At 42.5% G+C, this 16036-nt stretch overlaps 1 protein-coding gene across 1 annotated transcript; it reads right to left on the bottom strand.

The window, feature by feature from the left end:
• Positions 1–4166: 4166 nt before the first annotated feature.
• Positions 4167–15699, bottom strand: slc35f1 (solute carrier family 35 member F1). Its single transcript, XM_020091664.2, has 8 exons — positions 15473–15699; positions 12627–12802; positions 11858–11985; positions 10739–10898; positions 10321–10477; positions 7440–7492; positions 7159–7313; positions 4167–4753 (listed from the first exon to the last, which is right to left on the bottom strand). The coding sequence occupies exons 1-8, from the start codon at positions 15565–15567 to the stop codon at positions 4520–4522; spliced, it is 1158 nt and encodes a 385-aa protein (XP_019947223.1). The 5' UTR covers positions 15568–15699; the 3' UTR covers positions 4167–4519.
• Between the last annotated feature and the right edge of the window lie 337 nt (positions 15700–16036).

Below are 16036 nucleotides of genomic sequence, written 5' to 3'. Positions count from 1 at the left end.
GGTATTAAGAGAAAGCCTTGACTTGTAGAAGCTGAAAAAGGATGAAAGAACGTGTGACACCAAATATGGTTTATCAAGTCCTTTAATTTCATTCTTTAACCATCACCTGCAGGACAGGCAGGAATCGAGGGAGAAAAGAAACGACAATGAAAACGAAGCTGAATTTATCTGCAATTCAGTTTAGTTTTAGTAAGTTTTGCATTGTTCATTGTAGTTTTTATTTAGTTTTCGTTTTTTGTAATTGTCGTTCTTATTTTTATTTCAGTTAACTAAATTATTTTTTCATTGCTAGTTTTAGTTTTAGTCTTAGTTTTCGTTAACTATAATAACCCTGCTCTGTACCTGTTCGTCACAACATTTGTTCTCTCTCTCCCTCCTCTCTGACCTCATCTGTTTCATCAGCCCTCCCTTCATCTGACTCATCTCACTCATCTTAACTCTGCCTCAGACATTCTCCTCTCTACTCTGTCCTCCTCTCTTGAATCTCTCTGCAAAGTTAAATTGCGCTATTGTTCTTTGTGCACACCCAATGCTAGACCAGGACAAATAATGCAGGAGGAATAAACTAGACATCAGTCTTGCTAGTGACTTGCTAGTGACTGGAAAACTACTGATCACTTCACACACACAGTTCACGCGCCATTTACAGCGTCTCTCATTGGCTGTCATCAGTTATCACACATCACCTGCTTGCACTGAGAATTAGCAACTTAAACTAAAGCTAAACTAAACCAAATATCAAAACACCCTGGTGACCTGCTCACTTATCAATCACTTCTCACCACTTTCTCTGACTCTATTTCTGCATCCAAAAGCTCTTTCTATCAAACAAAATACAATCCTCATTTTCCAGCCCCCCAAAATCTTTTCCAACCTCCTTGACACCCCCATTCCCCCTCCTCCTTCCACCCTTTGACCAACCCCTTTCCTCAACTATTGTCAACTACTACTATATGACAAAATCTCCTCATTCTCCAACCTACCTTCTGTGGTGGAAATTTGACCTGTTGAGACTTCTGAAATTAAGAGATCCGAGAATAATAATGTTTTAATTGTACTTTATTCCTTGCAAGGAAGGTCAGACAATCATACAGCATGCAAAGAGCATTCTGCAGAGGGAATGCCAAAGAAACATTTCCAGGTGTGTGCTTTTATGCAAAATTTAGTGAAGAGGTGCAATGTGTGTGTGTGAAGAGGTGAAATGTGTGTGTGTGTGTGTGTGTGTGTGTGTGTGTGTGTGTGTGTGTGTGTGTGTGTGTGTGTGTGTGTGTGTGTGTGTGTGAACCGAGTAAGAGGTGAAACACGAGGAGATAAGACACAGGCTGAAGGCCTCTTCGAGGTGTTGGTGGGGGGAAACGAGCACAGTCTCAGTTTTATGGCTCTGATGTCCTCTTGGCAGTTACACAAGCAGAAATGGTATGCATAAGCAGAGATAATACATAGTGTGGTATAATGGTGTAATTATCACTTCTGAAATGGCCACTCCATCAACTTCATCTACATCTTCAGCCCCTTCTCTCACCTCTCTAACCCCCCTGTCGCCCAAATCAAGTATTACCCTGGTAACTTCCACCCGCACAACCACCTGCCCCCTTGACCCCATTCCTTCTCACATTTTCCAGTCTATTGCTCCCGACCTTCTTCCTTTTCTCACCCATCTTATAAACCCTTCCATGTTAACTGGCTGTTTCCCTACCTCTCTTAAGGAGGCAAGAGAGAATCCTCTCTTCAAGGGTTCACTCTTGCCTCCTGTGTGTGCTATCTTTGATCAACTCTCTTCCTATCTTCACCAGGACAACCTAGTTGACCCTCAGTCTGGTTTCAAGGCAGGCCATTCAACTGAGACTGTCTACGAACATTTTCACACTCGAGCAGCCTCTCTCTCCACTGTCCTCTTCCTTCTCTCAGCTCTGTCATTCACTCACATGGCTTTTCCTACCACAGCCATGCAGATCACACCCCACTAATTCTCTCTTTTCTCCAGTCTGAAACATAGGTAGCTGCACAAATCTCTGCCTGTCTGACTGACATCTCTCAGTGGATGTCTGCACACCACCTGAAAATCAATCTTGTTAAGACCAAGCTACTTTTTTTTGCAGGGAAAGGCTCTCCCACCCATGACCTGACTATCACCATTGACAACTCCTTGGTAGCCCCCACCTAGACCACAAGGAATACTGGCACCCAGTCTACATCCAGGACATGGTCAAACCTTACACCCCAGCCCGTCCACTCCACTCTGCATCTGCCAATCAGCTTGCTGCTCCCTCACTGCGAGCTAGTCACTCAACAAAATCTTTTGCTGTCCTGGCTCCTAAATGGTGGAACGAGCTCCCCATTGACAGCAAAAAGTCCACACATCTTCCACCGCAGACTAAAGACACATCTCTTCCATTTACACAAGATGATGTCTAACAACCATTGTCAAATCTGTCTTTACATATATATATATATAAAAAAAAAAATATATATATATATATATAAAACTTAGTTCCACTTATATATTGCACTTACATAAAGCACTTTGTAGTTTGGCTTTTTTGAAGCTTACTTACATGATTATTGCTGTTCTGGGTTTGTTCCCTCATGGTTGATGTACTTATTGTAAGTTGCTTTGGATAAAAGTGTCAGCTAAATGATGTGTAATGTAATGTAAAAGCAGAGATATCTAAGAACAAGCAAGGACCATTCTGAGTGTGTTTGAGGTCACTGTATAGAGGAAGCAACTATCATTTAGTATTTAACCAATTTCAATTTCAAGTGTGCTTGTTATTACTGGAACAATAATAATTCACACTTCACCAAAGTGTAAGTCAGCAGGAACAACCTCCCCCCTAGTGGCCAAAATCTAGTGAATTCAGCTTTGAAGGAAGGAAGACAAGTAAATCTTTCTCTTACAAATAAAAAACCAATCTGCTTTTTTTCAGTTTATTTGCTTTTGCAATCAACTTTTTTTAAATTAGTTTTACATAGAAAAAACTAAACATACACATACAGACAAAAATATGCAAAAATTACAATAACCCAATAGCCAATAATGGTGAGCTCCCCACCCAAAATCCAACTAGGATCTCTCTGACTTCAAAAGGACATAATACATCAAACAATATACTAAACGATACGTAACAATAAAATGTGAGAAGCAGTCGATTCTTCAACTCTTTTACTCTATGTAAATGCAGGCTTTGGCCTTTTAGTACCACACATCTACAGCTCACTCCAAATGAAAGGATAGGGTTTTGTTCTTATCTGTTCAAACTGGCTGTTAAGAGATCTTTCCTTTATGTGCTTCTGATGTACAGGATATTTTCGATCAAGTGCAAACAATCCAAAGTTTATCTGAGGCCAATATGACACTGGAGCTAAATTAAGTGGTTTTTTTCTTATTACTGAATTTTTATTGTGAAATTTCCTCACTTCCCCTCACTGCAGCTCAGACACTGCAGACACACTTTGGAAGATACCCAGGTGGTTTCACTGACTCAGACTGCTGAATCCTCATAATCATGTCAGATAAACTTTGCAATATACACAGAGAGAGGAGGGGGGCCATGGATTCTGTCCCCCATCACTTCTAATAGCCTGTCAAAGCTCTTATCCATATTTAGATTTAACATGGCCCAAGATACAACAACGCCCTCCAAAAACTACATGATGCAGCCAGCGCATCTTAGCCGATGACAGTGGTTATGAATGATGTTTGCGATTTTTTCATCAGTTGTTTTCATCATTTTCTGTAAATTGTACTTCTCAGGATGTCTCAGGAAGTCTAAACACTGATTTAAAGCCTTCTTCACACTATCAGAATGACCTTCTGGAGGGTAAATATGGAAAGCTTTTTTGTTGTATTCAAACTTAAATATATGATATCTGCATATATATTTATACCAGCCTACAATATATCCACCATGTTTAAAATACACAGCAAAACGTAGTACCTTGGTGACAAAGTTGTTTGATGAACCACGAGGAGCTGTCTGCCACTACTATGTACACTAGTGACCCCAGTGTGTTAAACAGACTGAAAAGACTAAAGCTGTCACTGAATTGGAGCAGGTGGATTCAGAAACACTGTAGACTTCAATATGATGAAAACAGTTTCAGCATATACACAGGTAATACACAAAAACATTCTTGACAGATATAAAAAGAAAGGAAGAGAATCATTTCAATTACAATACCATCTATTTACAGTCACTACTTTCTACTCAGTCTTTGATCACAGTGAACTCAACATATTCACTTTCTTTGCTTTTTGATTAATTACATTCTGGTCAGTTGTGTATCAGGTACATATTTGGGTACATAAATTTGTCATAACTGAGTAGATGGAGACTACATCGCTCAGTAAAGGCCAAAAAAATGAAAACCTGGATCTACCTGGGTGATTGTGCTGCTACCCTTCTCAGCATTCTGGGTACAGCCAGCACTATTCCTCTGTATATAACCTAGACCCTGCAGCTGACGCACTGATCCACCATGCTGACAGATTAAACACTTCCAGATCTCTCAGATCAATTTAGGCTACACGTACAGGAAGCTCTTCCCCCAGCTCGGGGCCCAGGCTGGTGTAGGTGACAGAAGGTTCTGGGACTGCAGGCCTAAATGGTGGTGGGTCGTTGGCTGGCTGGCTGCCTGTGTTCCTGAACTGCTTGTAGACTCGTGGATCCTGGACCACATAGGTAGATGAGGAGGCGTAAAGGACCAGGCCCAAGATAATGACGAAAAATGACAACAGGTAGAGGCCAGAGAACTGCAACACAGAGACAGAAAGTATGCTGCTTTACACTGGTATATCTTGTAGATATAGATCAATGGTCATTGAGCTATTACAGGCCAACTCTTCTTCAATATGTGTATTGATGACAAGGTGGTTTAAACTTTTCATCATCTTTCTGCTTCAAACATTAACAGTCTCTGCTAGGTGCGTATTCTGACTTTGCGACGGCCTTTGAAACTAAACCAGCTGGTGAAAACCAGTTTAAAAAAAAGTCTGTATATACATATATAGAAATCAAAGATTAAAGTAAACCTCTAACCATGTAACCCTTGGGTCAGGAGTGTTATACCATATTAATCACACCAGTGGGTGCAAAGTCACCACTTGCCTTCAGTGGGAACTATCTGAGGAACCCCCTGTTATCTGGACTGATGGGAATGTGTAAGTAGCCATATCAAAGGTCCACTGTCCTCAACCAATCGCCTGTCCTTACAGCCTGAAACAATGCCCCAATCTGAGCATACAAAAGGAAGGCAACTTGAGATATATACATGAATTTATCTGTCTCAACTCCAGGTCCCTGCTCTACTTGGGGACGAGGAAGTAGCCACAATAAAACCTCTGTTGTTCTTTAGCAGGCAGAGGCCAATTTCATTTTCATACCAAAATATAAATTATTTGAAGGCACTTTAAATAAAAAGGTTGAGATATTCCCACACCAAGCAAGAATTGATAGCAACACTAGTTAATACTACTACTACTACTAATAACAATAATAATATTAGTTTAGTTATGTCAGAACTGGATCCAGCAGCTGTGGAGTCAGAGATACCCGTAGAGAGAGAGAGAACGAGAGAGAGGAAAAGCACAAACTTTGAACTCGGGAGGAACTCTGGTTCTACAAAACGAGTTAGCTGGACAACTACCACGCCCCTGCAGTGGGCCCCAAGCCACGACTCTTGATTGCTTAGGCTGACAGAATGACTATCTTCACAGTCTGACCATCTGGGTCTCCTCCAATGCAGCCTTCACCGTAGGTCCAAACACTACACCAAGAGGTTGGAGTCTCCAAGAGCTTGTAATCGCCATAAACCCTGAGCGGACAGCTAGCTGGATCACGATCTTCACCATCTCCGGCAGGAGGTCAGCTGGGCTGACACCAGGAGAAGTGCATTAGTGTTGGGCCCAAGCTCACTTGGGAGTCAGCAAAAAACTCATCTACCTCATCATAAATATCAACCTGCCCAGAGGAGCAAAAAGTAGCATTGTCAGGGACACAGCAACAGGATGTGAAGGCGTATATGGAGTAGCCTGGCACAACACCTCCAACTGTCTTTGCAGGAGGTCTACTTCTAAAGGTTCAGTGTGTAAGATTTAGGTGAAAGGGATTTTTGGCAGAAATTGAATATAAAATTATCCTAGTGATGTTTTCACTGGTGTGTTTCATCTAGATTGTATGAATTGCTGTTTTTTTTACCATAGAATGGGACCTTTATATTTAAAAACTTTATATTTACATGGAGGGGGGGTCTTCTATGTTTTTTCCTGTCGTCCAAACTGGACAAAATAAAACCTTTTAAGTTTTCATGACAACTGAAGTTCACCAGAGGTTCTCTATCATGTTTGGAAGGGGAGGGTGAGATTCAGCTTCACCTCTAGATGTCACTTAATTCTACACACTGAACCTTTAAATCACAGATCTAGTCCTGCTCAGCTCTCTCTCACTTCTCAATGGCCTTCTTCCAATTCAATTCAGTACTGCATGTAAAAAACACAATCGTCACCTGCAAACAAAACAGACAAACTCATGGCATCTCAAGGGGGTGACCAGTGAAAGGTAGCCTGACAACAGGTAACCAAAACCATGAGTGCAAAACACACGTGCAAACTGGTACAAGCTCTTACTGACCAGGATGACAGACGGAGGAAGAGTGTGTAGGTGTGTGGCATTCATATAGGGTTAAGTTTGATCCTCAGGTGTGGAATAATTTGGAATAATGGTCCTGGTTAAAGGGATGGTTATAGGTTTACTGAAGTTAAATAAAACAGCCTAAAACAGAACTAATCAAAATTTGAATTCAAATGATAATGGTTAGAAATAATTTGGGTTTGGTTCTCAAAGTGTATTTATTATCAAAATACTTGACACAGACTTGGCAACAGTTGTTGAGCTTATGATGCTTCAGCTTTACGGAGTTGTTTTCCTGTTCATAGATAACAAGGATCAGGTTTGTCTGTCACAGATGCAGTCAAAGGCAAATATTCCTCACACACTCATCTTGGTGGACATAGGTCCTCCACAGATCTTTTATTCTGCAGGTGCCTACATCAGGACTCACAGTTCGGTAAGTGTGTTGTGCTGGTCCAGGTGTGTGGCACATCTTTTAACTTATACATCATCAAATCATCACCAATGTGGTGTGGCTCTTTGACAGTACCTTATAGTGAAAGAGGAAGACACCACAAAAGAGGCTGTATAGGTCAGCTGTGAGCAGAGAGAGATTGACTGAGGTGGCACTCGTCCTCTTTAACACCACGGGCATGAAGCTGTACAGGCCAAACATGAAGGCACTGAAACCAACATAGAGAAGACCTGCCAACACACAGAGAGAGCAGAGGATTTTGCATTGCATTTACACTGCTTTTTTAAACTACTTCTGTATTACTTATAGATGATGTGAAGGTATCCGTTTGTGTGAGTGTGTGTTTCTATTTTCACCTATCTGCCAGTCCCAGGATACCTTCAGCAGTTCCTTGTGTTCCATGATTGCCCTGCAAGCGGATACATAGACAGAGATTAGAGAACAGCATTGTTCCCTGAGGGACCTGGAGCTGAATCTCCATCTCCAACTGGATTTAAAACTTTCTGACAGGATGACCTCAGGTAGAGAGAGCAGGAAACAACTTTCTAAATTACCGGCAGCACTGGAGCCCAGTCTGGTAAAGTAAGCTGCCAACACCATGGTGGTGGGTCTGATCAGCTACAATGCTGAGAGGCACTTACCAGCCTGCAGGGTAGAACCAAGCCTCATGGTGTGAGGCCAACTAGCTAGGAGCCTATTGTAGACTTTAGACTTTGCAGACTTCTCGATTTGAAGAGATACCTTGGTAAATGTTTTTAGCTCAAAAAAGTTAATCTGCAGATACCCTCCCAAGTAATATTCCCATGAAGTTTGGTGAAAATCTGTCAATGCGTTGTTAATTTATTTTGTGCACACACATTGGGTGAAAACAATTCCTGCTTCCAATACATTAGCATTGCCTGTCAGGAGTCAGAACAGTCAGAAAGTAACAGATTTACAGCATGACAATATAATCTCCTGCCTACCAGTACCATGGATGTGTGACATTACTGTAGAGAATGACTCAAAACATTTTCATTGCTCTTATAGAAAAGAAATACAGAAATAGATTTTTTCTTTCTGTTGAATCCCTTTTTGAAAGACACCAATCTAGTCCTTCATGACATTAACACTTGCTGTTTGTCACTGTTGTTTGAAACAACAGTGGAACGTCCCAATGATATACTGATTTTCACATGCTTGTTGGTACATTTAGAAGTATTTGGTCCAAATCTAAGACAGTGTATTTGTCTTGTGTTTCCCTTGAGGCAAAGTATTGTAATTATTGGCTATACAAATCTAATTCTTCATTTTTGAATTTGAGAAAATCCCAAGACCATTCTGTCTCAGGGCTACAGGGCCTGTTATAATCACTTATTTCATTTCAAATGTTAAACTGTTTTGTCAATCACAGGTTACTAAAGGAAAATGTGGCTAAAGAAAACCCATGTAGAGCATAAGTAGAGTTTTCTGACACAGCCGCACTCCTCCTGGGGTTTTATTCAGCACTTTTCATTCATGACATCAGTCAATAAATCGATAATTTTCTTTCAATTTCTAGATAAAACATGTTTGCTCTAACCATATATTACATGACATAAATAAATCATAGAAATATGGTTGGTAGAGGAACCTGAAAAACACCTTTTAGGCCTGGCACTTTCAGGCTCAGTGCTGCATTCGACACCATTGACGATAAAATTCACCTTCAAAGATAAGAGCAAGAGGTTGGGATTGGAGGGACAGCATTAAGCTGGTTTATGTTTTATTTATCAAATAGATTCCACTTTGTTAGTGTTAATGATGAATAGCTTTCGTTCATCGTTATATAAAGAGAATCACACACATCCTGTCAGGATTCTGAAAAACTGATTCATGCCTTTATTACGTCTAGGCTAGACTACTGCAACTCCCTATTATCAGGATGTCCCAGCAGATCCTTAAAAACCCTTCAGCTAGTGCAGAATGCTGCTGCACGAGTACTGACAGGAACCAGAAGACGGGATCACATTACTCCTGTCCTAGCTTCACTTCACTGGCTCCCTGTTAAACAGAGGATAGAGTTCAAAATCCTCCTTCTGACTTATAAGGCCCTCAACAATCAGGCCCCATCATATATTAAAGAGCTCTTAACCCCTTACTGCCCCCACAGACCACTTCGCTCCCTAAACTCTGGACTCCTTGTAGTGCCTAGAGTTACTAAGAGTAGAATGGGTGGTAGAACTTTTAGTCACCAAGCTCCTCTCCTTTGGAACCAGCTCCCACTCTCAGTGAGGGAGGCAGACACAGTCTCTACATTTAGGGCTAGACTTAAAACCTTCCTTTTTGATAAAGCTTTTAGCTCAACCCTGAACCATCATCCATAGCTATGCTGCTATAGGCCTACACTGCTGGGGGATCACCCATCACGCACCAGAAACCAGCACCTTCTATCTTCTTCTCTCTTCTTCACTCTCTGCCTGGTTTATTTTGTTATATCTTATTACATATCTCTAACTCCTTGGGTCTTCTCCTCCCCTCCTTGGTCCATACTGTGCGGCTCTCCAGAGCCCGTCCTGGCTGCCGGAGGTTTCTTCCACTTGGGAGTTTTTCCTTCCCGCTGTTGCTCATGCTTGCTCGGTGTGGAACAAGTTGGATTTTGTGTTTATTAAGATCTTGGACTTTTGTGAAGCACCCTGAGACAACTGTTTGTTGTGATACCGTGCTATATAAATACATTTGATTGATTGATGGATTGATGTAGCTAATAAAATGTGATTGATTGATTGCTACCTGCTTTAATTAAAGGTACAGTGTGTAGAATTAAACGTAAAGAAAACTACAATTATACAATTTAGATGAAACGAACTAGTGAAAACATCATGAGGATTATTCTACATTAAATTTCTGCCAATAGATCCCTTTCACCTAAATCTAACACACTGGACCTTTAAAGGTCCTCACTGGAGTTAAGGCTTTTAAAAAGTTTTCTTTACCCCAAAAAAAAGCCGTTTGTATTCAAATACTTTATATTTACATCGAGAGGACCCTCTCTATGGAGGCCGCCATGTTTTTTACATTAGTCCAGAATGGACAAACTAAACACCTTTTGAGTTTTTATGACAATTAAAGGCTACCATAGTTTCTTTTTCATGTTTGGAAGGAGAGGTTGAGGTGAGGGGGTGTTCAGCTGCATCATGCAATTTCAACACTAGATATCACTAAATTCTACACACTGTACCTTTAAGTACACTACTTGAGTATTTCACACAAACTCACAGTTGGATGCCGCTAAAGAAGGATCCGAAGAGTCCCATCATGCCGAGGAACTCCACACGGCTCAGGTTCTTCACAATGAATTCCTCACAGATGTTGGAGATCCCATACAGTGTAGCTCCTCCCAAAACCAAAAGATCCCCAAATAGCTTCTGCTCTCCTGGACAGACGAGGGAGAACAAGAGAGAAATGGGTAAGAGATGAAAAGTAAAAGAGACTACTGTGATAAAATCCCTAACAAATTGGCATCATCCACAAGTACTTGCACCCAAGTTTGTTCATGTCACATTGAGGTCAGGAAAGCTATGCCTGTCAAAGTCAAAGCTATAACTCTGTATCTCTGGGCTTACAGAATTCATTGTAAATTGATGGTGCTGTGTACTCTCACTATGTATGTGTGCATAGAGGAGGTGGTGCTCACCAAGGCCTTGCTGCCGACCAAGTAGGATATCAGCTCCCACCATGCAGCCGATACCCAACAGGCACAGCCCTGCCCCAACAAAGTGGGCTGCCTTGTACCTCACCAAGAGAAAAAACCAGGACAGCAGCAGGACCACCGGGATGACAAAACAGTCTAACAACTGAGAGGAAACAAACACACACACAAATAATGAACTCTTTGATCGATGTTTCAGTCATCTCCAGCTCTGTTGTTGTTTTCTCCTCCTGCTTGGGTTTACCATCAGACTGGTGATCTCATTTATAACTGTTGCAAACACACAAAACTGTGTCTGAAAGATGCATACGCCACTTCTCACAAAAAAGTTGTGTGAGAAAAACAAATTTGACATTTTGGAGACCGGTGTGTGTAAAATCGCTGCAGTGAATATGAATGTGCTGACAGGTTCATAGAGCACACTGGCGACCACTTCCAAAAGATAAATGAACTGTGCTCATCTTCAAACTTCCATCAGAGAATGAAGAGTTTTCTCTATTACAACTTTAAAAATCCCCCATTATAATAGGAACCAGCTAAAGTAGAAGTTTGCCTGGGTTTTGAAGGGAATGGGAGATGGGACTCTGCCAAAAACACATCCCTGATTAATTCATCGGGCACAATCAAGCATGCATCTGGTGCAGCAACCCTTTTCTCTCCCGTAAAAGTAGATTTGGACGACGAGCTCAGATGGTTAAAATAGAGCCATTAGATTCATTATTCGGGACCTTGAATGTCTGTAAAAAATGTAATGTGACCCGTCCAATAGTAAAAATACTATTAATTTTGCTGTTCAGCAAAGATATCTTGACTTTCACTTGTTGGTATGGGTTATGCTCCAAAAACAGAGGATCCTACAACAATGCAACCCAGGAGCTTGCTTTTTTCTTTGGTATGTTCACAGTTTGTAATGCAGATCACCAGGATTACTTTCTCAGACAAAGTTCCTACTTCAGCCATAAAAGACAACATACCACAGCCTGAGCAGAGCTGAACATGACCAGGACATTTGCATGTGAGCGAACTGCAGGGTTACAAAGTTCATTTATTAAAAGTTTCGAAGAAAGTTACACACACACACACACACACACACACACTACAAACCTGTACGCTGGAGAGTGTAGTGTACTGGTAAGCCTTCAGGACCAGATAGTTGGCCTCGATGTCTATCAAACCCAGAATCATGTATTTCCACCAGCGTTGCTTCAGAATGGCCAGCAGGTTCCCTTCTCCTGGTGTGACACACAGCAAAGACAATGGAAATAGTGTTTTATACATGTTACATCAGCAGAACAGAACAGAACGGTAACACTGTCAGCCTTCTTAGAACATTCTGTATCCCTGAAAAGTAGGAAAAATGCTTTACTGCTTCCTAGTTTGGGTCAAGAAGTCTGTGATGATTTTCACCCACAGATGCTTCATCAGCTGCACACTGTGGCTGAGGGGCTGCATGAGGAAGTGTTTTTGAGCAAGATACTGAACCCTGAATTTCCCCTCATAGATGCACTGTAGGAATGTGTGTGTAAATGGCAATAACCTGTACTGTGAAAGCGCTTTGAGTGGTCATCAAGACTAGAAAAGCTCTTCATGAATACAGACCATTTACCATTTACAGCCAGAGAGGGAATGTGAACTGCGACAGCGAGCAGTGAAGATGACCCAGTCCAGTTCAGCATGACGACCGAGGACTTGGAAGAATAGAAGCAGTACAACCCCAACAAATCCTGTTTGCCCACCCTCATGTGCCAGTTGTTTTCAATAACACTAACCTTGCAGTTTGCACGAGACACTTTCAGTCATGCTATACTTTGTGATTGATGTTTGCACATTTGTCAGTTTTCCTATTACTTCCCCAAGGATTTTCTGTGTGTACCTTGCCTGACTGCCAGTGTCGTGGTGTAGACCAGGAACAGCAGGATGTAGTTGAGAAAGCTCTGGAACACTGGTGTGTTAGCATTGAAGTCATCTGCCAGGTACTTGCTGATCAGACTGATAGCGCAGATTAACAAGGACAAGACCTGGCCCAGAGCCAGGGTCACCAGGAGGTCTCTGCAGAGGACAAGAGACATGGGCACAGCTCATCAGTGTTTCAGTTTGACATCATTAACACAAGGAAATAGAACAATATTAGCCAGCACCACGTCAGCATCACCCAGCTTCATATATATGTATCTGTCATGTTGCATGAAGCAACTGGTAGCGATACAGCAGCAGCAGTGCGAGCAAAGGGGTTGATGGGAAATGTCTCTCTGCTTAAATAGGCTGCCTAATAAGGTGGGTGTGTATCATAGATGATTGTGGAGAATGAGGTGTGTCAGATGATGTGTGTCACATGATTGGAGCAGCGCAGCTGGAGTTGGCTGCCTGAACTAGCTCGCAGGGTTCGCTCCATTAACTCACTGCTGGGAGGATTGCCTTAGAATAAAATATGTGTATCTATGTAAAGTGGATTAAATAAAATGAATTGGTGCAGCATGACTGGAGAAAACAGAGAAAAAGGACCGTGGTATTCCCTTTCCCCCCAAACTTATAAATACTAAAATACCCAGGCTCCAATTTGATGCTTGACCTGAGCAACCAGTATATTTACAAATGCTAGCAGCAGAGCCAGGGTCCATATACCACTTGTAGGAGTAAGAAGAAGTTAGTCTGTGGAAAATCTTAAAAATGATGGAGGTGGACAGAACAGAAACGGCAGCTGAGTTCACTTCACTTCAGATTCAAAAACAATAGTACAGGTTTGATCTGAGCACAAACACACTGGAGCCATTTAGAAGCTATTTATCAGAAGCTGTTGGCATTGTTGTTTGTGGGTTTGCGCATCTACTACAGTAAAGAACCGGAGCTCATAATTTTAGGCTAAACTCTCATAGCACCACTAGGTAACAAATACACAAACAAAAGCAGTGTATGTGCTAAACTAGTCTTGAACATTGCCATGTCAGTAACAAAGTGTAGTTGCTGTTGAGCTCACTCTCAGACAGACACTGCTCAGACATTTGATTTTCCGACTGACTAGGTTGTTTCTTTTCAGGATCCTGAACTATGTCTCCAGTACTCCTTTGTTCATATAGGCCTGAAACTTTTGTGTAACGTTAAACATGCTGGAGATAGAAATTCACAACATAGTGACCCCTCTTTTGTTTCCATTGGTGCATAGTTTCCACAGGAGCTCCACCAAGTGTCCCCAGTACAAGGCAGCTCTGCATCTCTATCCTCACAGCCTGGTGCTGCTTCACTCTCAGCAGTCCCATACTCCTCCAAATGCCAAATTCCTCCACAGTGTATTCAGGCTCATTTAATACAGTTCCAATGTTTCCTTCCATATCCTTGGATTATTGTCTTCTAGTTGTTATTGTAACTGGTTCTAACCCCCCCATCTTGTGTGCCGTCAGATTCCAAGATGTGGCAGTGCATGCTGTTGTTCTAGCACACAGCAAGGGAGCTGGCAAAAGTCCACCAATGAGGTAAAAAACATCATTTGGTTGACTTTTGGCACACAAACAGCAGATGTATCTCCATAGAGGCAACATGGTGGGAAATTAAACATTGCACATCTTCATATACTATCAATATTGTAACAATGCAAAGCAGGTTTAAAATCAGCTAAGTGCCCATTTAAAGGTCCAGTGTGTAAATTTAGGTGAAAGGGACTTTTGGCAGAAATTGAATATAAAATAATCATTGTGATGTTTTCGCTGGTTTGTAATTATCTAAATTGTATGAATTGATCTTTTTCTTTACCATAGAATGGTAATTTAAAAATTTAGATTACATATAACTGGACTTTGTGGTTTCCTCCCATCCTCTCACTGTCCTGTTCGTGTCTGACAAAGACACATATTCAACAAATTGGACATTTGGACTGATGATACATTTGCATTAATGAGAATGGGACATATACCTCTGTACCTACCATATGTTAGTTACTACTTTTTAAGAACCAGATGAAGAGATCCAAATAAAAGGGGGAATAAATATCAGGCAACCTGTTGGAGCCTGCTTTGTTTGTCTGTCTGCCCACTAACCACTAAAATAAAGGTTTCATTTCAGTCACATCTCTGTCTGTGACAGCAGTGATAACACCACCTACACCCTCTCACTATCTCTCTCTCTCTAACACACACACTGGCATGGGCCTCATATGCTGGTCTCAAATTCAGCTTGCAGCCAGACAGACAGTCCAACAGCCCCAGGATGAGTAACAGAAGCCAGGGATCACAGAACAGCAGATGGCAGGAAAGAGACTAAGTGAATGTGTGTGAGTTGTCTTGTGCAGGAGAATGTGGCTGAGCACATGAAGAATGCAAAGGCAGTTTACATGCATCCGTGAGAGTGGGGCAGGTGGATGGGGATGGATGAGGCAGCAGGGACAGGGACAGGACAGCAGCCATTGTGCAGCACAGGCTCAGAGCAGGCAGACAAAGCCACGGTGGTAGTCAGGTTGAGGCTCTGCTCTGGCTCTACAAGGTGCAGGAATGTCCCCACTCCAACGCCTCTACAGACACCTCAACGCACGCGATGTGACGCTCATGCAAACGGGCTGCAGCTGTGGACATCTGTTGCACAACACCTCCTGCAGAGGGTGACCGGATTTGACGGGTTGATGTTACAGGTTGTGCATGGAGCAAACGAGGAGCGAGCCCCTCCCCGCCCCCTGCCCGCAGTCAGTGACGCTAACTGAGCGTGGAGCGAATTGTGAAGGGATGCTCATCTTACCTGGTTAAGACCTTCCTGATCCGCTGGTAGAGGCTGGGCGCCGGGGTGCCTGTACCTCTGGGGACGCTCTCCACCGTGGAAACAACAGAAATCATCCTGCCACAGAGATCAGCGCATTGTGCTCCCAGGAGGACCGGAGGAGGAAGAGGAGGGGGGACGGGGGTGCAGCCTCACCTCAGCGGCGGAGAGGCAGCGGACGCTCCCGGTGTCCGTGCTGCAGGCAGCGGTGCGCAGATGGAACAGGGCTGCTGCTGCTGCTGCTGCTGCTGGGACGCGCTTCCCTGATGACAAACTACGGGATTCACAACCAGGTCCTGTGATATGGAGAAGCCGAAGTCACCACAAGGTGGCGCTCTAACAACCTGACACCCTCACGGGATGAAGACGTAATACATAAGGATGAGTGAACATGCACCGCCGTCTTCCTCAGAGCGCTGTAGAAAGAGACCAGGACAGTCCTGGACTCCTTGGGGTAATTGTCTGGTTCATTTGGTTTTGAACAGGGTCACAGTATTCCTCCCACGCCCCACCCATTCAACGTGTCCTCCTAAATGTAATTATGTA

This window comes from Paralichthys olivaceus, chromosome 19 (assembly GCF_024713975.1).
Source record: "Paralichthys olivaceus isolate ysfri-2021 chromosome 19, ASM2471397v2, whole genome shotgun sequence".
NCBI classification, from domain to species: Eukaryota; Metazoa; Chordata; class Actinopteri; order Pleuronectiformes; family Paralichthyidae; genus Paralichthys; species Paralichthys olivaceus.
The sequence above is the reverse complement of the archived record's forward strand: the minus strand, read 5'-3'. Positions and strand labels throughout refer to the sequence as shown.